We start from the raw sequence: 26,784 nt of genomic DNA on the forward strand, positions 1-26,784 counted from the left end.
CTCACTGAGCAGTATAGAGTCCCATCAATATACTGGGGGATTAGGGCCCACACAGACCACAGATTGAGCGCCCCCTTCTGGCCTCAGTAACAGAACTTACACTTTTAATAAAATAAAATTTTATTGAATGAAATAGAAAGAGATTAACAATAAATAAAAAATAAAATAACTATACAAATAAAAATAAAAGAAAAAGAAGAAAAAACATAAAATCAAAAATAAATAAAATAAAAAGAAATGAAATAAATTAAAATAAAACATAAATAAAATAAAAAGAAATTAAAATAAAAAATAAAACAAAAAGAAATTAAACAAATCAAATAAAAAAATAAAACAAATAAAATAAAAATAATAAAATAATATAAAAAAATAAAATAAAATAAGAGGACCAATGTATGGATATTACAGACACAGAGTGGTGAGAAGTTGCTGAATAGTCCCTTCACTTCATGCAGTGCTTGATATCGATTAAAAAAAATCCAATATTAATGCAGGAAAGGTTATAAGATAGAATTCAAAACGTGCATTGGGTTTCTAAATGTCGTATACGCATGTCACCTTGGTGTGAAGCAGAATTACGGATGTGTTCTACCTAATTTGGGGTCGTAAAAGGAATGATATTGCTTTGTAATTTCCCCCCCAAATGATTGTTTGTACAACTTCGGTTTCATTTTGTACAGAACGTTATTAATGTAAACATTGTACATAGCGTGGCCCTGCAACAACAATCATTTAAGAAGAAAAAACAAACACATATTGTCATGAAGAAATGTGGTTTGTATGGAAGATTTGTGCTTTTGTTAATGATGGAGTGGTCCGGTATACATGAGAACTGGCCACTTTGGATGTTCGCAAAAATGACCACTGAGATGTTGTCCATCTGTCATAATAAACCACAACGTTCGTTAACTCTGTTCTTTCTTGAGTCTTGCAAATTAAGTGCTGAATCTATCCAAAATGTGATTTATAGCTGTAGAAAGGACACAAATTAAATGGGTGAGGAGACGATTTATGAAAAAGACTGGCTGCAAGTATAGTGTAACCAGGGATGGGATGCTGACAGCAAGGGTGTGGATCCAAATGCAGGTTTATTAGCATGGTCAGGCAAGCAATAGTCAACACAGGGGCAAACAGATGTATACAGGCAATGCAGAATCGTAGTGAATAGGCAGGCAGATGGTCAGAGGCAGGAAGCAGACAGGAATAAACAAATAAACAAGGCAAGGTTCAAAAAACACAGCAAAGCAAGACAAAGGAAAACGCGTTAAAGTGTCACACACAGTAGACAAGACTCAGCAACATTGTGTGTGTCTGTGCTGCTTAAATAGTCCATGAATCAGTCTGTGAGCAGCTTCAGCTGTGTGTCTAATCAGTGGCAATTTAAAGCAGGTGTGTGTGTGTGTTGCATGACTGGATCTCTAGTCCATAAAATGGCAGATTTGTAGTCTGTGTGAATGTTTGCCAGCGATCTCTGGTAGTTAGATCTCTGGTGATCGTGACATACAGTGTGCTATATTTCAATCTACAATTAAATAAACTAAAACTGCAGACAGAAGTTTGTCCATTTGTAGTACTGCACAACATTGGACAATCTAACCTAATTTGAGTGCATTTCTTTTGCAAAATCTTGCAAAACATACGCAACTAATATTGTAAATGATTAGTTACTTAAAAGTGACTAAACCTGTGTTAAAAGTGATGGGTCGACTTGATATTTTTTTTAAGTGAGTAAACCCATTGTAATTTTGAACTGTTACTTTTGACTTAATTTTAATAATTGTGCACAATATTAATTTGCTCAATAATTTTAAGGCAACAGGTTTACTCACTTATTTAAGTAAAATCAACTAATCACTTTAAAAGCAAAGGGTTTACTTGCTTTATATTTTAAAAGTAAAGTCAATCACTTTTTAAAGTGAATATAAAGTACAGTACAGTTTGGTAACATAGCATAGTAATACATATTCATACAGGGGGAAAGAAAACACAAGAAATGCACATCATGCTGCATCTTGATAGGAAACTAAATATGTAAGAAATGTGGATGACATAACACATGCCTTACCAATCATCTTATCTAAGCAACATAACCGTCCAGGGAGTCATATGACCCAAAGATTGCATAATCTCTCTTACACACTCAAAATAGTGTTGGAGAAAGTTACTTGATAATGCATTACAATATTGAGTTACTCTTCTAAAAAGTTACTAGTTGCTTTACTTTTTATGGTAAGTAATGTGTTACGTTATTTTTTTAGTTACTTTTGCGTTCCTTTTAGTTACTTTTGCATGACTTTTTCTTACAGGCCGAGGCTCCATCTTTTTCAGAAATTGTTTTTCTCGTGTAATTTGTCTAATGTGCGTGTGTGTAGGACTTCTCTTCTGTTACACACTCAAAAGTATACTTTTTCTTCACACAAAAATCATTTTAAGACAAAATGTTAGACAGCAGGACGCTGCATAACTTATTCTAACATTCGTGGTAGCTGAAACATTTTTATGTTTTTAAGATTTCCACGTGTAATTTGTCTATAATTAAATGAGTGTATTCTTCCCTTCTGTTACAATCTCAAAAGTATACTTACTATTTACAAAAAATATCTTTTTAAGATGTAGTAGGGGAGCGCAGGGCACAAAGTAACGCAGGGTAAAATTTAACACACAGTTTTAAGGTATTTGCTCAGGGTTAACCATGGCATGCTTCTGAGATTTTCACCAAAGTGTCGGCAGACGACTTTCTGCCAATTATTGCAAGAGTTCAGCAAAATTTGGATGAGAAACATAGGAGAAACCATTTTTTGTAGCATAAAAGTATTTTTTATTATAGTCTTCCAGCTAACTCTATCAAACCTCTGCAGCTGCTCCAGAACGCAGCAGCACAAGGGGTCTTTAATGAACCTAAAAGAGCACATGTCACTCCGCTGCTCACCCGTTTGCACTGGCTGCCAGTTGCTGCTCGCATCAAATTCAAAGCGCTGATGTTTGCTTACAAAGCGACTTCTGGCTTTGCTCCTTCTTATCTGCTCTCACTTCTGCAGATTTATGTGCCCTCCAGAAACTTGCGTTTTGTGAATGAACGTCGCCTCGTGGTTCCATCCCAAAGAGGGAAGAAATCGCTTTCCCGAACTTTCACGCTCAATTTACCCAGTTAGTGGAATGATCTCCCTAACTGCATCAGAACGGCAGAGTCACTCGCTGTCTTCAAGAAATGACTTAAAACTCAACTATTTAGTCTCCACTTCCTTTCCCAATCTGCAATTGCCTCTCTGGTTATACCACTAACTGTACTCAAAAAAAAATCTTACATTACTAATGCTTTCCTTCTTAGACTTTACAGACCTGAAACTTACCTACAGCACTTATTCATTGTTGCTCTTATAGTTGTGTAAATTGCTTCCTTCTCCTCATTTGTAAGTCGCTTTGGATAAAAGTGTCTGCTAAATGACTAAATGTAAATGTTAATGTAGTCTATTTTTTTTTTTTTTTTTGCAAATCTATGCAAGTATGTTAGTAAAATTGTTTTCTAGATGGAACGATTTTAAAAGATGTAAAAAACACAGTGACTGCTTTCATGTTTTGAAGAAAACATGACACAGCGGGGCTTGTTGGGTGTCACAAATAAGCTACGCACACCAATTAAACAAACAAAATAATTGTTGAATTTTGAGTGTAATGTTGAGAACTTTATATTTAAAAAAATAGAAATAATTGAATTAGAAAAAAAACACATTTTATTGCTAATAATGCAAATAAATCCATCATATAATAATGGATAATAATGCAAATAAATTCAAATGTCTTTATTCAAGGGATAAATAAATAAACATGTTGTGCTATATAGAACAAAAATTGAGTCAAAAACTGAAGAAATAAATACTATTTAAAGTAAAATCAATTTTAATAAACTATGTGAAATCTGACTTTTTAAGTCAGACTTACAACTAACCCTCTGTCTGTTATAACTTGCCCCGCAGGTGGGGTAAATAGTAACATTTTTACTCCTTGTACTTTTAGCAATACTGCACAGAAGCCATAGGTACGGCAATCATACCAGTGCTCATTTAAGAGGCTTGTGTGTTGTTGATATATATATATATATATATATATATATATATATATATATATATATATATATATATATATATATATATATATATATATATGGTTTGTCTAAGCCCATTAACTTGTTCATTATTTGGCCAAAACAAAAAAAGTGTTACTTTGTGCCTTGCTGTCCCACTTCTCTCCTATTCTTCACAAAAAAAGTATAATTTTAAGACTAGTATACGAATTAGGACGCAGCATAACTTAATTTACCTTTTGTTGTCGTTTGAACGCATTTTTAAGTTTTACTCATGTGATTTGTCTAATTAAATGAGTGTAGGCCTATACACTGTACTTCTGAGGGCGCCCCTTCCCCCTTCTCGTCATCAGCTGAAGTGTCCGTGATGCTCAACTCCTCAGCGGACACTTGAGACTCTTCCTAGGGGAGGAGTTGGCCGTGCCTGAGCCTATAAATCCGGGGTGACCCTCTCCAGGCCGAGCCGAAGGACTTACTAGGTCAGAGGGATCCCTGAAGCGGACAAGCATGCCGGCAAAACCAGCACCGATAAAGAAGTCGGCTAAGGCCGCGAAGAAGGAGGAGCCGGCACCGGCACCCGCACCTGAGCCCGAGCCCGCGCCAGCGCCTGAGCCCGCTCCAGCCGAACCCGCACCGGAGCCTGCGCCCGCCGAGCCCGCTTCAGCAGAAGCCGCCCCAGCTGAAGGAGCCCCGGCAGAGGCACCGGCTGAAGGAGCGCCCGCTGAAGCAGCAGCACCGGCAGAAGCCCCTCCTGCCGAAGCTCCACCAGCCGAACCCGTAGCTCCTCCTGCAGGTACTGAGCGCGCAGAGACCCCAAACACGCAGAGGATCAGTGAGAAAGTCTAAAGACATATTGGGTTAACGAATCTCTCAAAAACAGAGCTGTAACTAGCTTTTCTTATTCCATAAGAAAAGCAGTCATATTTCAGTCCATAATTACAAGGAAAAATAATAAATTAAAGCTAAATGGCCCGAAAAAAAAATAGAAAGGGACAGTTTATTCTAAGGTATCCTTCACTCAAAGGTGATTCATTAGATTTACTATTTTGTTTATGTGACTGGTTGCAAAACTATTTATATTGGCCTGAAATTAAAAATAAATTGAATTTGTTTAAATTCGGCAAATGTAAACTATTTGCAACCAACTAAAAAATGTAGAAATCAAATTAATCGTTTTTTTTTTTTTAGTTCTGTTACTCATGTACTTTATTAATTACAAATCATTAGGCATAGTTATAAGCAACTAAACCTAACCCCATCCATATAGCAAGTATACATCTAATCAATTAATATTATTAAATTAAATGTAGGAAAATATTAATCGGATAAAGTGAGTACAGAAAAAAAATACCTTAACATTTAATAGTAAATATTCATGTCTATATTTAGCAGTGCTATATATATATATATATATATATATGTACACACACAAACACAATAGTGAACATTTGAAGTGGATCACATCCTTCAAATGCTGACTGCTATACACTGTACTTAAAATGTATTGTAAGTACTGTTATAAAAATCTTACCATGCTTGTTCTAAAAATAGATCATGTTCTGTATGGGTGTTACATCTTCTTATCCTTGTGATTTCTGGTGAAATATGGCACTGTTTTTGTGAGATCTATCCAGAGATTGTGTTGGATCTATCATGCTATCATTACATGCAAACAAACAAACAGACACTATTAACAAAATGCATGTCATAACAATTATCTCAATGCACGAGAACTCAATGCACATTACTGCCGGAGCCAAGAGCTCTTGGTAGCTACTTGGAAAATATCTGAGTACAGCTGATGGTTTAAAAAAAACAGCAGCGAGCGTCTACACCTGTTAACCTCTCCTCACTTCCACACCATACTGATCACAGCAGCTGTTCAGGCTGAATTACCCACACCCGCGCCGCTACTCTGGGTGTCTTTGATATGATGAAATAAGCATGGTAATAAAAAAATATATATCGTTTATTAGTTAAAAAGCTGTTTAATCATCCTTCTCACACCCGTTCTGCTACTTTGGGTGTCTTTGAAATAAAAATAAATTTAATAAAATAATAATAGAGATAACAAATAATATGCTCTGCTACTTTAGGGGTCTTTGATATCCATATATATATATATATATATATATATATATATATATATATATATATATATATATATATATATATATATATATATATATATATATATATATATATATACATAAAATAATAGTAGAAATTTAAAAAATAGGCTTTGCTACTTTAGGGGTCTTTGATATCCTAAAATATAATAACAATAATAATAATAATAATAATAATAATAATAATCTATCTTTTATTAGTTAAAAAGAAGTTCAGTCGACCTACTCAACACCTGCTCTGCTACTCTGGCTGTGTTTTTAATTGAATAAAATAATAATAAATTTACAAAATTCTGCTCTGCTACTTTAGGGGTCTTTGATATCCAAAAATATATAATTATAATATGAATAATAATACAAATCTTTTATTTATCTCCTATTAGACAAAAGGTGTTCAGTCTGACATACTCAACACCAGCTCTACTACTTTGGGTGCCTTTAAAATAAAATACTACTTCTACTAATGATAATAATAATAATAATAATAATAGACATTTAAAAATAAAAAAAATCTGCTCTGCTACTTTAGCGGTATTTGATATGCAAAAATAAATAAATAAATAGATAATTAGTAATAATAATAATAATAATAATAGTCTATCTTTATTTCGACCTACTTAACACCCGCTCTGTTACTTTGGGTGTCTTAATGGGTGGGTAATAATAATAATAATAATAATAATAATAATAATAATAATAATAATAATAAACATAATAATCACAATAATCATGATAATAATAATTTAATAATAATTTAATAGTAATTTATAAATAATAATTTAAATTTAAATTTGAATAGTAATTTAATTTAATTAATAATTTCAGTAGACCTGTTCAAAACCCATTCTTCTACTTTAGTTGTCTTTGAAAAAAAAAAAACATAAAATAAAACAAACAATAATAGGGGTTTTCTCTCCCTTAGGGGTCTTTGATATCCAAATATAATAATGATAATAATAATAATAATAATAATAATAATAATAATAATAATAATAATAATAATAGTTATAATAATAATAAATCTATCTTTATCTTTTATTATTTATAACACTGTTCAGTCTGACAAACTTTACACCCATTCTGCTACTTTTGGTGTCTTTGAAATACAATAAAATAAATAATAGTACAAGAAAAGTTTAAAATAAATGTGAATTAGTTAAAAGGCTCTTTAGTATTATTGTTATTAGTACTATAATTACTATTATTATTATTATTGATATTATTAAGCATATTCTCTAATTTGTGCTTTCCTAAAATAAAATGATGGTTCCTTATAGAAAACCGTAAAATGGCGGAAAGTTTTTTTTAAATAATTGTATACAGTTCCCACATTAGTTTATCATAAATTACAAAGGTGACACAGAGATTATTTTTATATATCAATATATTGTTTTCTTAAAGGGATTTGATATAAAAACAAAAGATAAAAACTTAATATTTACACACTCTCAAGTGGTTCCAAACCTTTTTGAGTTTCTTTTTTTTCCTGAAAAAGACAAAAGAAGATATTTTGAAGAATGCTAGAAACCGGTAACTTCTGTAATAAGAGAGAAATGCAAATCCACTAATATAAAGCTTACAATATTTTCGCAAAACTCCATCAAATACTTTTTTGAGAGCTTCTACAGAAGCCTAGTTGCTTTGTGCTTAAACTCCTTCAGTATAATCTGCGGTCATTCATGTGATAATCAGTGTGCTTTACTCTCTAACTAAAGCAGAGCGTGCTTTTCACCACCTGTGCAATTATTATTTTAACAGCAGCTCTATCCACTGAGGCAGAGATATTTCAAGCTCGAGGCGAATGCCAGCGTCCCTATTTAGAGTTTTAGCACAATGGATGAAGAACAATAAATATTTAACCATGATGTTTTAATTAGCAAGACCAAAGTTTTTAAGTAAGAAGGTAAGTTTATTGTCAATTATTCACAGATTTTGGGTTTGAGATAAGAAAAAAATCATAGAAGATATAATAATGATAGCTTAATACATCAACAACAAACCAAAATGGTTTTAAGTATATTCAACTACACTCAAACAAAGTTTTTTTGGGCTTGTTCAAGCTACTTAAATAAAATGAGCTGAAACAACACAATTCTTGAGATTTCATTGGGGAAACTTATTTTTTTATGTTCAATCCACGTAAATGTATTAAAAGTGTTAAGTAAACTTAATTCATTTGTGTTGGGTCAACATGAAGGATTTATGTGGAGCCCTGCATTTTTTACAGTGTATTTTGTGTGGTGTGCTTACTGTATTCACTGTAAAAAAATGTCTTAACAAAAAAATGTCTTAACACAAATGAAGTTAACTATTTAAGTGGATTGATCATAAAATATTTAAGTTGTCCCTCCAAAAAAGCTTGAGAATTGTGTTTCTTCAACTCATTTTAAATAAGTCGTGCAATACATTTTTTTAGTCTTTGCTATCATTATTTTGTATTATTGTTTACTCAAGATTAAATGTACTGAAATATATTTGAAACAGACAAATATTTGTGGATGTCACCGATCTCAATTTGACAAAAAAATGTCTAATGTCTTCGATCAATGACTACTTGCACTGAAAAATAGGACGTTTGCTGTTTGGTCAAACTACTTATGTATTTAAAATGAGCTGGAACAACACAATTGTTGAGGTTTTTAGGGGACAACTTAATTGTTTTATGTTCAATTCACTTCAATTTGTAAAAACTAATAAGTTAACTTAATTCCTTCATGTTGCCCAAACACAAATCAATTATGTGGAACCCAGTATTTTTTTACAGTGTGATTCCGGTTTGTTATTCCGAGTTATTTAATATGCATGCAGAAGCTTAAATGTTTGGTCTATTCTAATATTTTACTAACATTTAAAAGTGCTTTTGCTGCAGGAGCCGCTGCACACGCTGCTGAGGCCCCGCTGATATTAATATCAGTGATGATAAACATGTGTTTGCTGTCTAAAGCGTGCTCAAAGTCAACATGAAAGAGGAAGCGTTTGTAACCCTTTCAGCTTCCTTAATTCCGCAAAACCAGTCATAAGTGTACATTTGATTTAAAAAATACAAAATGTTAAAAAATACAAAATCTGAGACTTCAGAGATATCAAAATACTGTAAAAAAAAAACACCTTAAAATTTGTTTTAATTTAATTGTAATGTAATTGCGAAATTGTACCACAAAACAAGGAACAATTAACATCACAAGGCACATTTACTATTAAAAACAAATTTAAAATCTCTTTTAAAAATCTCTTTTAAAAAAAAAAAAGTCTCTTAAAAATGCATAAATATCAACACAAAAATACAGAACGACATTTAAATTGGTTTAAAATCTACCATTTTGACCTATACAGTGCATTTTGTGTATTTAAATTTATTAAAATCTATCATTTTGACTATACAGTGCATTTTGGGCATTTAAATTGATTAAAAATCTATTATTTTTACCTCTACAGTGTATTTTAGGCGGTTTAATTGATTTAAAATCTATCATTTTGACCTTTACAATTTACTTTGGGCATTTAAATTGATATAAAATCTATTATTTTTACCTCTACAGTGTATTTTGGGCGGTTAAATTGATTTAAAATCTATCATTTTGACCTATACAATTTATTTTGGGCACTTAAATTAATTTAAAATCAATTATTTTGACCTATACAGTGTATTTTGGGCATTTAAATTGATTAAAAATCTATTATTTTTACCTCTACAGTGTATTTTGGGCGGTTAAATTGATTTAAAATCTATCATTTTGACCTTTACAATTTATTTTGGGCATTTAAATTGATTTAAAATCTATTATTTTTACCTCTACAGTGTATTTTGGGCGGTTAAATTGATTTAAAATCTATCATTTTGACCTTTACAATTTATTTTGGGCATTTAAATTGATTTAAAATATATTATTTTGACCTATACAGTCCATTTTGGGCATTTAAATTGATTTAAAATCTATCATTTTGACCTATACAATTTATTTTAGGCATTAAAGTTGATTTAATATCTATTATTTTGACATATACAGCCTATTTTGGGTGTTTAAATTGATTTAAAATCTATTATTTTGACATATACAGTGTATTTTGGGCATTCCTTTGGGCAGTATTTCTTTGGATGTTGGCAAAAATACACCTGTGCAATTTAAGACTGGTTTTGTGGAATAAAAAGCAATGACAAAACAAATGAGGAAGATTTCATGATGACTTTAAAAAAAAAATTCTAATAATGAGCACATAAATGCATATGTTTTAAAGCTACTTGTTTGGGGGGGTAATATGCCAAAAGTTCCCCCAAGCTCTGATGTCATAATTAAACTAAAGCAAAGCTTGAAGCTCTATTATATGCTGCTTTTATTAATGTGCCCTGCTTATTTAACACCAGCTGATGCTGAAGCTCCACCAGCCGAGGAAATCAAAGCTCCTACACCACCACCACCTCCAGGTAAACACACACAAATATAAAGCTTTTCATATCAACAGTATTACTCTTATGTTGAGTGTCTTTTTTTGCAACGGAAGCTTCAGACAGAGTGCCTGATCTAAGTTTAAAGTATTAAATGTGTTATTCTCCTGCAGAGCCCACCAGCGAGCCCCTGGAGCTTGGCGTAGAGGACGTAAATGACACCTCCGTCACCATCTCATGGAGACCTCCAGCAACCATCGGAAACTCCGGCCTGGATGGATACGTTGTGGAGGTCTGCAAGGAAGGAAGTAAGTGCTTACAAATAAATACATCTTGACCATCTTTGTTGCATACTTGACATAAAAATAATGCAATAATTTACCAACATTCAATATAAATCAAGACAGGTTTAGTTTAGTTAAATTTATTAAACGTTTAATTTATTAAAAACAAAATTATTTAATGAAACAGGTTCAAATGAAAGCTTTTATTAATCACATGCAAAATAAAAGTATTTGTTTACATAAAGTTTCCTATGTATATATATGTGTGTAAATATGTTAAAGTATATGCAGTGGTCCCTTGTTTATCGGTGGAGTTACATTCTAAAAATAGCCTGCTATAGGCGGAATCTGCGAAGTAGTCAGCTTAATTTTTTATAACTATTACAGTGGTTTTAAGGCTGTAAAACCCCTCGCTACACACTTTATATACATTATACACATTCTCAGACAGGCATTAACATTTTCACATATTTCTCTCTTGTTAAAACACTTTTAAAACTGAAACCCTCATAGAGAAAAAAAGAAGTCCAGTATTGTAGAATGCAAACAAAAACCTAAATCTGCGTAAAAATTCATCCGCGTTATAGCAAGGAACCACTGTACATGTATGTGTTTTGCATTGATATATAAGTATATATATATATATATATATATATATATATATATATATATATATATATATATATATATATATATATATATATATATATATATATATATATATGCGTGTGTGTGTGTGTGTGTGTGTGTGTGTAAATATATATAAATATATATATAAATATTTATACAACAGTTCTGTCTGGTTCTCGAATCTGATTGGCTGATAGCCGTGATATATTTAAGTAATATCAGCACCCGTACAGCCTCTTTACCCTATGTGTATTACTCCCCCCACATACAGTACAGCCAGCAAAAAGCAGACACTACAGATCTAAAGTTTAAAAGATGCTTGCTCAACTGTTTAACTGTCAGCTTATGATTTGAACGCGGAAGAAAGTAGTTCCTCATACAAAAGGGTTTTTGAGACTCTCCATGTTTGATTTTGTTTTTATATACACAATTATGCCGTCAAACGGTTGTATAAATGCAATATCACACTCGTAGCAGTGCGATATGGCTGTATATAAACACTGGTGGGGGCACTAAGTCACTTGGCCTGCGGCCTCGTGCCAACGAACGCCTCCCACTAGTGCTGATATACAGCCATATCGCACTGCTACGAGTGTATATATATATATATATATATATATATATATATATATATATATATATATATATATATATATATATATATATATTGATATTGATATATATATATTTTTTTATTTCATGATGATATACTTTTAATTTTCATCCAAAGCTGCAATAATTGATATTGCAATTAATATTGTTATTCATGTCTATTTAGAACAAAAATGATTTAACTACACAAAATGCTTACAGTCATCTTTTTACTAATATCCTTCAAACTACTAGGATTTAGTTCTTTATCAATTTTTAATAATTAAATAAAAAAATATATTTAGTAAAAATATTAAAAAACATTAAGTTTTAAGAGTTTTACAGAAATATATCTTATCCTGGATGACGAACTTTATATATACAGTTAAAGTTAGAATTATTACCCCCCTTCAAATTTTTTTCTTCTTTTTAAATATTTCCCAAATGATGTTTGACAGAGCAAAGAAATGTTCACAGTATTTCTGATTATATTTTTTCTTCTGGAGAAAATCTTACTTGTTTCATTTCGGCTAAAATAAAAGCAGTTTTTGATTTTTTTTAAACACCATTTTAGGGGCGAAATTTTTAGCCTCTTTAAGCTATATTTTTTCTCGATAGTCTACAGAACAAACCACTGTTATACAATAACTTGCCTAACTAGCCTTAACTGTCTAGTTAACCTAATTAACCCAGTTAGGCCTTTGAATGTCACTTTAAGCTGTATAGAAGTGTCTTGAAAAATATCTAATAAAATATTATTTACTGTCATCATGGTAAAGATAAAATACATCAGTTATTAGAAATGAGTTATTAAAACTATTATGTTTAGAAATATGTTGAAAAAACGTTCTCTCCATTAAACAGAAATTAGGGGAAAAATAAATAAGAGGTCTAATAATTCAGGGGGGTTAATAATTCTGACTTTAACTGTTTATATATATATATATATATATATATATATATATATATATATATATATATATATATATATATATATATATATATATATATATATATATACATATATATATATATATATTTAGTTAGTTAGTATACACTATTATCTTTTATATATAAAATTATATATTATATACTACTATTATTTAAAACATATAGGTGTAAACTATATTTAATATTTACCTACTAAAATAGAATTTTTGAAATGAGAATGAGTACTCTTTTAAATCTGGAAGCATTAACAACTTATATCGAAATATTTATCGTTATTGTTCAATATGGAAAATAATTATTGAATTATTTATTAATTATTGCAATTTTGCTTTATCACCCAGCAAATTAAAATGAAAATTATTTTTGAAAGTGTTATATACAAGAGATACTAAGTCAACACGACAAGTCTAAATGTTACATAACACTGCTCTCTAAAACGAGCATGTCTTTGCTAGTTTTAGATTTATTGATGTGGTGACTCTTGTACCCTCATAAATTTATTTTTATGCATTGACTGACTAGATAACAAGTCGATTTGCCAAGAACTGGTTCATTTGGATCTTTAAATGCTATTTCTAATGTCCCTAGAGTGTGTGCAACCCAAGCTCATTCTGAAAACGTAGCCACGCGGACGTTTCTGGAAACCGCGATTTACGTGGCTGGAGGTGCGTATGGCCGCATTTCATTTGTTCAAGCGAACGCTATGGGGCTTTGTGATGCCTCCCCTCTTCGCACTTGCCGGCTGGGCTGACGGCTCACCTCAGTTTGGAGGGCTTTCCCGCCGCAACCAGTTTGTCCGGTTAGCTCGTTGTGTTACGTCGGCGAAGCGAAGGCCCGGAGCCGCCGTGACGTACGACCGGGTTCAAATCTGGGGAAGAGCAGTTCCAGAAATCAGGTAAGACAAAAAACAGAAACCAAAAAAAAAGCGAACGAGTTGGTAACGGGATGAGAATGTGGTAAAATCCAAAAACGCGGTCAAAAAACGCTGCTTTTCTTTTTCTGGACGGCTTTTGTAAATCGTCGCTTGGGTTTAAGGAAGAAGGGTTTTGGGTCGACTAATTGGCCGGCTGCCCAGTCAATCGTTCAATCATTTAGCCAGTCAGGCAGTCGGACAGACGGTCGCTCGACAGCCGCCCCCAACGACTTTTTACTCTAGAACAGCGCGGGCTCGCGGATTCGAGAAAACAAAAACTGCACAAATATGTTTCTCCCGGGATGTATTTCGTGGTCTCAATAAATGTCCGCGGGGTTATGTTTCCAGAATAAGCCTGGTGTGTGTGTGTGTGTGTGTGTATGTATGTATGTATGTATGTATGTATGTGTGTGTGTGTGTGTGTGTGTGTGTGTGTGTGTGTGTGTGTGTGTGTGTGTGTGTGTGAAGTTTTAGCTCCAAATACCACAAATAATCTTTTATTGCTGTCTGAAACTGACCTTTTTAGGCTTTGATCCTAACTGTGTCGTTTAGGTGACTGCCGCTTTAAATTAAAATGAGATTGTGCTCTTTTCAAAAGAGGGCGGAGCTATGTGAGCCTATGTGTCAGCATAGTGGCTGATTCAAAAACAAAACTAACGTCCTACGTTAATGAGGAAGAGTTTGTCAGTAATAGGCGGGGCTTTCCGCTACTAATTGACATTCTCCCTTTGTATGTGTCATCTTAGTGTTTCTTTTATTAAGAGTGATTATAAAAATTATAATTAATACCATTAGACGCTGGTTGTATTCACAGACTGTTCCCACATAGCTGTGTTTAAAAGTGATATTCGCATAATGGGTCCTCTTTAAATGAAACCCAACACAGCGTTCAAATGTTCATTAGTGTTTTATTAGCTGGTCAAACCCCTGGGCTGCACCTGTCTTCAATCTGTCAACGGCTGCATGTACTGTACAGCAGCTCAGTTCTGGCCCTATATGGACTGAAGCATTTCTAGAAGAGCAGGGCTGGAGCCGTCATGGCAGACGCACTGTAAACAGATTCACACTTGCTGAGCCAGCAGTTAAAATGCTAATACAGTCTGTAAAATGTATTTGAGTGCATTTTAAAATCTTAATTCATTAAACAGTTTCTAAAGTAAACTTTTGTATTAAATTGTAATACTTGTAATGCAATAATAATACTAATTCCATTTAGAAAGTATTTTTAAAAAGTCTGTCTAATTATTCAGCAATGCATTTGTATAATTGTTCAGTTAATTTATGGTTTTGATCAACAATTATGTTTTTTAAATTTTATTTAAATTTTTTTAGTTCTAATATTAACACTTAATATCAATAATAATGCTTAATTAATTGAAATATTTTCTTTAAAATAAGGCAGTGTGTTTATTTAAAATAATATTTGCATTTGTTTATTTGGTGATATTTTCAATGCAATAATAATACATATTTTATTATAACATCACCTATCAAAATGTCTACCTAATTAATTAAGGATGCATTTTTATAAATATTAATTGAATGTAAGGTTTTGATCAACGATTGTGTTTTTAAATTTTATTTGGATGTTTTCAGTCTAATATTAACACTAAATATCAATAAAAATACTTAATTTATTGAAATATTTTCTTTCAAAATGCATTTTTGGATTTTTAGGCAGCATGTTTATTTAAAACAATAATATTTGCATGTATTCTTTTATTTGGTGATATTTTAAATGCAATAATAACAACACTAATTTTATTTAATTATCACTATCAAAAAATTCTATCCAATTATTCAAGGATGCATTTTTATAATTATTAATTTATTATAAGTTTTTGATCAACAATTGTGTTTATTTATTTTAATGCAACATTTTTAGTTATAATATTAACACTTAATATAAATAATAATACTTAATTTATTTAATTATTTTCTTTCAAAAGGCATTTTTGGATTTTCAGGCAGTGTGTTTATTTAAAATAATAACGTATGCATGCATAAGTTTATTTGGTGATATTTTTAATGCAATAATAATACAAATTTTATTATAATATCACCTATCAAAATGTCTACCTAATTACTCAAGGATGCGTTGTATAAATATTAATTTAATATAAGGTTTTGATCAACAATTGTGTTTATTTTATTTGAATGTTTTTAGTTCTAATATGAACACTAAATATTAATAATGATACTTAATTTATTGAAATATTTTCTTTCAAAAGGGATTTTTAGATTTTTAGGCAGTACATCTATTTAAAATAAAATTTTTTATGTACACTTTTACATATATGTAATTATTCAACAATTCATTTTAATAATTGGTAATTGAATATAGTGTTTTGATCAACAATTCAGATTTTTTTGCTTTTATTTCAGTGCTTTCAGTTATAATATTTACACTTAATATCAATAATAACAATTTTTTGTTTAAATATTTTCTTTCAAAAGGCATTTTAGATGTTTGCTAAAGTAAAACAGCTAAACAGAACTTCTGCAACCTGTACGATTAATCTACAATTAATAAATCTCTTTTATCACATTTAATGTGATGCAAACACCAATTTTTTGCATGATTCGTAAAACAGCTACATTTTTAAACTAAATTATTAAAAGCTTTATTAATTAAAAATACTACCTGTTTTAATTTTGAAACACCAGAACTTATTGAACAAATATACAACTAATCAACAGATTATATCATAGTTAAAAGGATGCAAATGTTAGACAACTCTGCCATAATATATGACGCTTCTGACTGTTATTAGAATTCATTGTTGATTTAATCTCATCCAGCTGCTGACTGGAAAGCTGCTAACGAGGAGCTGACCGTGTCCTGCCGTTATGTGATTAAGAACCAGACCACCGGTGACCGTCTGAACATCAGGGTCGTGGCCATGAACCCCGGCGGCCGCAGCCCTCCTGCCACTCTGGCCGACACCGTCCTGGTCAGAGAGGTTGTGGGTACGTCTCTGTACATTTCATTTCTTACTTTTATAAATTTGATCTGCTTTATACTTGGTGGAAACAGGATTCTTTGAAGGATATAAACTTTAAAAATTATTCAGTAATTTTTTTTTTCTTTGACAATTATATTTAATCGTTTGACAGACGTGTTTATTTAAAGTGAGTAAAAAAATAAGAACAAGAAGGAAAAACTGGTAACACTTTATAGTAACTACACACTATGAACCATCTATTACGCATTAGCAAATAGTGAATTCATTATCTGTTAAGCATTAGCTCTACATTAGTAAGCAGTTCATAACTGCGACTACAAATGCTGTATTCTTGACTTATAAGCACATTTATAATGTGCTTATTGATTGTATTTTCATACGTTAAGGATTCATTTTTCAGTACTAAATTAAGGATTGCATCATTTACAAACCAGTTATTCAAGCACAGTTGAAGATTATTCAGAATGTGCAAGTGAATGATTAATAAACTGTTCAAACTACCATTTATATATCTAATTATTCAGGCATATGCTAATAGTTAAGTTGCATGCTTTACTAACTTAACTCAACTTCATCCAGTTTTGTGACTTAATCTAAAGTCAGGACTATTAATGCTTTATAAATCCCTTATAAATGACAATGAAAGGCTCAGTTCTATTCTAAACAGGAAAAAAAAAAAAAAAAAAAGACTTTATTCATTTCTATTCACTTAAACAATCCGACATAATATTCTTCTGGACCGGCTCGCTTCAATTGGCATTGGTAACACACCTCTCAGCTGATTTCATTCATACCTCTCAGGTCGCACTCAGTTCATTCAGTTAAAGTCTTTCCCCTCGTCATCAGTCCCTATCACTACCGGTGTGCCCCAGGGTTCAGTTTTGGGTCCGCTGCTATTTATCATCTATCTTCTTCCACTTGGTTATATTTTCCGCAAACACCAAATCCAATTTCATTGCTACGCAGATGACACCCAGCTCTACCTATCAACCAAACCCAACAACAAACTCCCACCTTCATCCCTTACTAATGGGGTATATGCCGAAGCATGCTAATAGGACTTTTAATTTGCCAGTAACCTGGGTTAAGCGCTTGAATGCCAATGCAAAATCCGGTGCGTTTAAGGTCTGTTTTCTTTAAAAATGAGCGATCTCCACTAGCTGAGTGATATCCGATTTAAAGTGGGTCTCAGATTGTACAAGAAGCACTGCATTAAATTAAATTTCCCCCGCCATATCTTTAATATATGAGCATTTATTTTACCCCAGTTTATTCAATGGAGATTCTGCGTTAGCCTGCCGATTCTGACGGGCGAGTGCGAGCACACTGCTTTTTGTCTCATTTTACGCTTGAGCAACCAAATGAATGCTAAAGTTTATTTAACTAAATGTATTTTAATGACATTACAACATCGATGCTGTATAAGGAACCGTATAAAATGGAAAAAAGTTCACAATAACAGGTCACCGGAAGTGTATCAGCATGGGAACAGCACTAGCTCGGCATATACCCTATTGCTTTGGAGACATTAAATCCTGGCTCACCTCAAACGTCCTGAAATTAAATGACAATAAACTGAACTTCTACTTACAGGTACACGATCCACTTTAAATAAATCACATAGTTTTTCCATTCCCACTGATGATTCTGTCATTACCCCATCCCCTCAGGTTAAGAGTCTGGGGGTCATCTTCGACAGCACCCTTTCATTCACTGCACATGTTAATAATGTCACCCGATCTGCTTATTTCCACCTTCGCAATATAAATCGTTTACATCATTCCCTCACACCTCATTCAGCTGCCATTCTTGTTCATAGTTTAGTCACATCCTGTTTAGATTACTGTGATTCCCTTCTGTTTGGCCTCTCTAAATTTCATAAATTACAACTGGTACAAAACGCTGCAGCCCGTATTATCACAAAAACCCCCTCTGTCTGTCACATCACACCCATTCTACAACAGCTTCACTGGCTTCCTATCTTTTTCAGAATTAATTATATAATACTTCTTCTCACCTTTAAAGCCATCCACAATCTCTCTCCTCCACACCTTGCTAATCTTGTTTATATCACCACACCTTCTCTAACCCTCAGGTCTTCTTCTTCCATTCACCTCATTGTTCCCTCTGTCCGCCTTGTCACCATGGGGAGCAGATCCTTCAGCCACTCTGCTCCTCAGCTTTGGAATTCACTTCCTCCTGATCTCCATAATTTAGACACTCTTTCACAATTTAATTCCAGACTCAAAACACATCTGTTTAGAACAGCCTATTCTCTTTGACCCGATTCTATTTTTAAAGCTTGTATTGTATTCTAGTGTTTTTATTGTGTTTTTATTTGAATTGATAGTTCTAGCTGTCCTGTTAGGTGACCATGAGTGTCATGAAAGGCGCCTTTAAATAAAATGCATTATTATTATTATTATTATTAAAGGTACACAAATGAAACTGTATCAAATGAATAATAAATATTTGCAATCTTAAACTTAAAACATCTAAACATCGTTTAAATGACGTTTAAACATTGCTAAAATATTAAAATGTTGTAGCATAATACTGTATGTTGTTAAATGATTATATTGTTGTTGTTTTTATCCAATTTTGTTATACTGTATTTTGACACTCCTGTTTTTCAGCGATGTTTAAACTTTATTTTATTTGATTTATTTTACTTTATTTTACTTCATTTTACTTTATTTATTTGTCATTTATAAAGCATACATAGTCCTTACTTTAGATTAGAAAACTGCATAAAGTTTTGTTAATAAAACATTTATTAACATACATAGTAACACCCCATTCACACGGGACGTCAGCTTCAATGCTTCCCATTCACTTTGAATGGGTGACGTCTGGCGTTCTCAAATTGCGTTATGGATCTGTTTGCACCGCTTCAGAGGCGTTGCTCGCTGCAGAAGTTGGGACTTGCTCAATGACAGAAGCGTTAGCCAATCAGATCGCTGTATGCAAATACACCAGCTCAGACAGCTCATCTATCTATCTATCTATCTATCTATCTATCTATCTATCTATCTATCTATCTATCTATCTATCTATCTATCTATCTATCTATCTATCTATCTATCTATCTATCTATCTATCTATCTATCATCTATCATGTATGTATGTATGTATGTATGTATGTATTTATTTATTTATTTATTTATTCATTCATTTTTGCCATAGTGGAATGAACCACCAACTATTCCAGTTGGGTCTCGACCTAGCAACCTTCTTGCTGTGAGGTGACAGTGCTAACCACTAAGCCACTGAGCTGCTCCCAATAAATATTTAATAACAAAAAAAAAAAAGATGTTTTAACATTATAAAAGTTTTCAGTCACATTTTCAATCATTTTCAATCCAACTAACCTCACACTTTTGTAGGCAGTGTATGTTATTTATTTATTTATTATTTATTTATTTATTTATTTAGTTTTTATTTTTGTTTGTTTATATATTTATTTATTTATTTATTTATTTATTTATTTATTTATTCACTTATTTGTTTGTTTATCTGTTTATTTATTATTATTTTGTTTTGTTTTTTGTTTGTTTATATATTTATTTATTTGTTTATTTGTTAATCTGTTTATTTATTTATTTATTTATTTATTTATTTATTTATTTATTTATTTGTTTGTTTTTTGTTTGTTTTTTTGTTTTTTTGTTTAATTGTTTATTTGTTTATTAGTTTGTTTGTTTGTTTAATCATTTATTCATTTATTTGTTTTTTGTTTGTTTCTTTGTTTGTTTAATTGTTTGTTTGTTTATTTGTTTTATTTATTTTATTTTTTATTTATCCATTTTTATTCATTTGTTTGTTTGTTTGTTTATTTATTTATTAGTTAGTTAGTTAGTTAGTTAGTTAGTTAGTTAATTAATTTATGACAGTTAATTAATAAGTTATAAATACAATGCTTCAAAATACACATCAAATTTTCACCCATTCCAAAACAAAAGCCATCAAAAAAATACTATACCTAAAGAGCAGTTTCCCCACGTAAACAATCATAAATAAATGATGATGATGATGATGATGATGATGACCTTTTACGAACAAACAATGAACAATACATTTATTCTAGTATTTATTCATGTTAGTTACTGAAAATACAGTCATTAACAGGTGCATTAACTAATGTGAACAAGCATGAATTTGGATGATAATAATGCAGGTATTGTTGACAATGAGTTCATGTTAGTAAATACATTAACTAATAAAACCTTATTGTAAAATGTGACCTCTAGGACGTCCACCAAATGGTTTAAATGGCATAAATGAGTTGGCCTGTACTTTCTGTCCTACTTCCATGCCAGCTTTCTTTGGACATTATTACTGTAAATGCTGGAGCTCAGATGTGGACATGTAGCAGCTCTAAAGATCAGGGGTCTCTGGAGTCTCAAGTATCCCAAACCTCAGAGCTATCCAGAGAGGTGAAATTAGTGCCACGTCAAGCAAACCTCTCATGCTGTCCTACAGGCCTTTCTAATTGGCTCTGAGTGACTGCCAGCTGGGGAAAAAATACATCTAAATAAATCTACCTGACACGGTTCTGGCTTCAGTGTGAAGAAGTGTTGCCTTGCAGACTTACACAGATCAAGCACAGGCAATAAAATCATAAATGTCTTGGTAATGATATTGCTTTTGGCAGAAAAAAAGCAGATGTTGCTTAAGCTTACGTCATTATTTTATTTCAACAGAAAGTAAATGTTGCTTTTGCAGTTTAATTTAGTTTGCATTGTGCATAAGCATTATATTGAATTGAGATTAGATCTGTCACAGGAATCAATATCGCAACATATCATGCAAAACTTGGAGATGACCCTAATAATTTTTGCCATTGCAATATATACATTTACAAATTCACAAACAATTTTAAGGGCATGTTGCAATGACATTTACATTCTAGCCCACCGGTGTTAAAGATTAAAATTGGACATTAATTCATTCATTCATTTTCTTTTCGGCTTAGTCCCTTTTATTAATCAGGGGTCGCCACAGCTGAATGAACCGCCAACTTATCCAGCAGATGCCCTTCCATCTGGGAAACACCCATACACTCTAATTCACAAACATATACCACGGCCAGTTTAGCTCACCCAATTCACCTACAGCGCATGTCTCTGGACTGTGGGGGACACCAGAGCACCTGGAGAAAACCTATGCCAACACAGGGAGAACATGCAAACTCCACACAGAAATGCAAACTGACCCAACTGACATTTACCCTTTTAAACATCAAATTTTATAATCTAAATGACTTTAAGAATGATAAGTACAGTATTTAAAAGTGTTTATGGTTGTTTGCATCATTATGCTGTTATAAAATCAACAATAATATTGCTAATCGCAACAATATCTGTGATAATATATCCCACAACTAAAAATTCCTTATCATGACAGGCCTATTTGAGAACAGACAGAGAAGGGCCCTACCATACACCCGCGCAATAAGGCACAAGATGTGTTTGCCCCGACATGTTGCTGTTTTCAGACCAACGCAACCTTAATTTTCCCTTTTTTTTGCCACTTTGTTTAAATAGCAAATCCATTTGTGCCATTGTGTGGACTCATGGGTGTTTTGGTCTAGAAAATAGGTTTGCTAAGGCGCATTGTTGGTGCGTTGCTATTTTGAGAAACTAAAATAGACCACACCATTGACCAGCTAAAAGCAGATCCAAAATCCAGCGCAGAGCTCTTCAGTTGTCCACCTGTCAGGTTTTGGACCATATGGGGCATCAGAACAGTACATGTGTTTGGATATAACTCAGTTTTTTGACCACACTTCGTTATTAATGATCAATTATTATTTTCCTGGAAATTTGAACTGAATTTGAACTGAAACAAATCTTTGTGCTTAACAAACTAAATTAAGTATGAAGGCTGATGAATGACTTCAGTGGAATGTACAACACTGTTTCCTTATTCACAAAGAGAGAAAGAGAAAGTAAAGAGGCTGAATGGAGAAGGCTCATCCTTTATCCTTGCACTGCAGATGCTCTGTTTAACTGTTTTCTCGCTATTGAAGCGTTCAGTTTTTCCATTTACAAAGTCCTTCATCTAGCAAATGCCATGTGCCATGGCGCAACGCAACTGAATCTTAAAGGGAATGTGAGTCAAGACAAGTTTGGCTTATTCTAAAAACACATCCATAACTCATTAAGAGAATAAGCTCAATCCTGTTAGACCATGCACCGCGGCGCAGAGAGTAGTTTTCCGTCCTCAAAAGAGCAAAATTGCTTTCTGACACTCCCTTAATGCTTTTGCGCCCTGCACTTTTGCGCCTGGGTCGTTAAAACAGAGCCCTAGAAGTTCATTATGCACTTACCAATTATTGTTGTTTGCATTGTGCATAAACATTATAATGATATATATATATATTTTTTATCAAGAAAATCTGTATCACAGTAATTATTGTTATCGTATTATTTCCAGATAATATATCTTTGGATTCAGTATCATAAAAGTCAAAGTAACGATTTTGTGTAACTTTACATAGTTTTAGTACAACTTTTTTTGTGTCACAACAACAAACAGAAAAGGTTCACTGTGCATTTGCTTTTTAATTTAGTTTGCATTGTTAATAAGCAACATATTGAGTTTTATTGTGTTATAAAAAAAAATTTGCATCACAATAATCAACAATATCATATCACTGTTCAAAATATCACTGGAGTCAGTATCACGAAAGTCATAGTAACGTTTTTTTGCTTTTGCTAGAAAAAAAAATGTTGCATGAACTTAGATCGTTTTACTACAATTTTTTTAGATTTTGTTGTGACAATAAACAATAGAAGTTTATTATGCTTTCACTGTTTAGTGTTGTTTACAGTATGGATAAAGGTTGTATTTAATTTTATTGTTTTATTAGGAAAACTTGTATTATGGTAATTATCTTTGTATTATTGCTGGATAATATATCACTGGATTCTATATCATGAATATCGAGTTTTGCTTTTGCTAGAATCAAACAAGCAGTTGTTGCATATCCTTAAGTAGTTTTATGTTTTAAGTAGTAAATAGTATTTACCTTAAAAAGTTTCACAACAATTGACAGTAAATATTCAAGTTTTCATTCATCAAACATCAAGTTCATCATTCAGTTTTTTTATCACATTTCATCAACAACATTTACAACAGTAATTATCGTTATCATTATATTGCTGGATAATACAATATCATAATTCGGTATCATAAATGTCATAGCAACACTTTTGATTTTCCTAGAAAGCAGCTTCAGATCTTAGATTTAGTAAACTTTTATTTTAAAATGATTAAAACATCACATTTTGTTATACTTTTGTAGCGTTTGCGGTTTAATATTGCTTGTATTGTGCATAAACGTATTGGACTTTAATTTAATGATCTAGGTACAAACTCTAAAGCGCTGGGTGCAAAAGAATTAAGGGCGTGTCAGAATCCACTTTTGCTATTTTAATGATAGAAATGCACTCTGCGCTGCAGTGTGTGGTCTAACAGGGTTGAGCTTATTTTCTTAATGAGTTATGGCTATTTTTTGCGAATAAATCAATCAGAGTCTCATCTCCCATTCCTTTTAAGAGTCAGGTGCGCCATGGCACATTTGCTATTTACATGGCGGACTTTGTAAGTGGAAAAGCTAAACGCTTCACTAGTGAGAATGCAGCTAGGTGGATGAAGAATGTGCAGTGCGAGGATGAAGAATGAGCCTCCTCCAATCTGCCTCTTTACTTTCTCTTTTTCTCTTCCGTCAATAAGGAAACGGTATCAGCCCACATAATTAATTAAGTTTAAGCGCAAAGATTTTTTTCAAAACTATTTCTAAATTCAGTTCTGATTTCCAGCAAACGAATAAATGAACAATAATAAAGAAGTGTGCTCAAAAAAACTGAGTTATATTCAAATACACATGCTGTGCCCCACATGGTCTAAAACCTGCAGGTGGACAAATCTAAGCTTGTTTTTAATAAAGCAAATATAAATATAGATACAATAAATAATACTGCTAATAATGATAACATTTTTCGAAAGCAAATTGCTATGAATTAACTGAAAAAGCCCCCCAAGATGATAAAGGCATGAAAGTATGGTTTTTAAATTTATGTAGGGTAGAAAATAATATGTTTTGTAATATTTTAATCCTTTATATTTATATCATATATCTATTCTTAATATTTTAATTATATTTCATATGTAAAAATATTTGTGTATTGCTCTACATCTTGTGTGTATTAACCAGTGTGTAAGCGAGGCGCACAACTAACGCGCTCTGCACTGGACAATAGACCGGCTTTGTTTTGGTCTATTGAAAAATCTATTATAGTTTCTCAAAATAGCAACACACCAGCAGCGAGCCTCAGAACGTATTTCTTTTTAGACCAGAACGCCTATGGGTGCACATTTGAGTGCAAATGCATTTGCTATTTAAACAGCGTGGCACAAAACGTCAAAACAACTCTTGCGCTAGCTGAAACTAGCTAGAAAACAAATGCAGTTGTTGCATAACCTCATATAGTTTTAGTTTTAATATGCATTACACTTTTGCAGAATTTAAAACTTAAAATGTTTAATTGATTAACGAATTAAAATGAGGTAAAGCAACATTAAAATATTTGTTGTCTTGACCTTTTGTGACCTTTAGTCATTGATTAATAAGATAGCACCGGATTCAATATCATGAATGCCATAGTAACATTTTTGTGTTTGCTCGAAACAAACAACAAGTTGCATAATCTTATATAGATTAAATAGCTTGAATGTTTTTCAGAAGGTGTTGCGGTAAAATCTCAAACCCACTGCAACCGATCCTGATGTTATGCAAACCAGTTTTCTAGTGCAAATGCTTGCCGTCACTTTACATACTCTAAGAGTGTCCGGCAGCGTCTAAAGAAAGAAATCATAAATGCAGAATGGAAAGTGGAGCAGGACTGGAATGTAACTTGAATCCAGTCGACGCAAAAAGAGGGGGAGAGAAATGTCCGATCTCGTATGAAGCTCTTCATGCTGCATCATCATTGCTCTTCAATGCATGTTGTTAATGGTCTTTTCCAATAAGAACAATCTCTGATGCAGATCCTTAGGAAATAGTTAGTCGGTAATCGCTGTGCATTAGCAAGGATTATATGCAGAGGTTTTGACATGGTTTCAAAGCCATTGACAGCGAGCCGCCTGGGCCGGTGTCAAGCCGCTTCCTTTAAGAGCGATGGCGACAAGTGTGAATGGTTGGAGATGGAGGGTGGGATGCATACCCGAATGTTCTCGCTCCGCATAAGGAGTCGGATGGCATATAAGGTTACCCCATGAGACTTTTTAGCTCACTGGAGATGCTATGTTTATTTAGGGGAATGCTGATGCTTATTGGAGTTAGCATGCGGCTAACACATTAAGAGAGAAGTCTGCATTGCGTTTATAATGCAACACACAAATTCTGCATGCAGATTTTTTTTTCATCTAGCATTTAAAAAAAGTGTTCTGTTGTGGCATTTTGGGTCCCATGATACAAAATAAGTTTCTCTTGGCAAAAATATATGTTAATTATATGTTATATGTTTTTAATTGAAAATATTTTTAATTTCAGGCTAAATTTTATTTGTAATATTTTTTTTAGTAAAGAAAATTCTATATTTTAAATATGGTTTAGGATGAAGAAAATATATTTTCAACCTTAAAGTAGAGTGTTAATTAATACAACTTTTTTTTATAATATATTATATTATATTATATTATATTATATTATATTATATTATATTATATTATATTATATTATATTATATTATATTATATTATATTATATTAATATCCTAAGACTTTTTAAAAATATAATTTACCCTCCCAAAAATTTTTATCCGAGAAAGTAGATGTACATGTAACATT

At 32.2% G+C, this 26,784-nt stretch overlaps 1 protein-coding gene across 3 annotated transcripts in view; it reads left to right on the top strand.

Annotated features, from left to right (window-relative positions):
- Positions 1–4,541: 4,541 nt before the first annotated feature.
- Positions 4,542–26,784, top strand: part of mybphb (myosin binding protein Hb) — a 52,570-nt gene continuing 30,327 nt past the window's right edge. For 2 of the 3 annotated variants that reach the window (XM_073952577.1, XM_073952578.1), the window contains exons 1-3: positions 4,542–4,874; positions 10,768–10,902; positions 16,766–16,933. In XM_073952577.1, the coding sequence (XP_073808678.1) occupies positions 4,589–4,874; positions 10,768–10,902; positions 16,766–16,933 (589 nt within the window). In that variant the 5' untranslated portion in view covers positions 4,542–4,588. Of the gene's footprint in view, positions 4,875–10,573; positions 10,634–10,767; positions 10,903–16,765; positions 16,934–26,784 lie in introns of all 3 variants that reach the window. The other variant, NM_001100137.1, reaches the window with a different exon arrangement.

This window comes from Danio rerio, chromosome 6, assembly GCF_049306965.1.
Source record: "Danio rerio strain Tuebingen ecotype United States chromosome 6, GRCz12tu, whole genome shotgun sequence".
Lineage (NCBI taxonomy): Eukaryota > Metazoa > Chordata > Actinopteri > Cypriniformes > Danionidae > Danio > Danio rerio.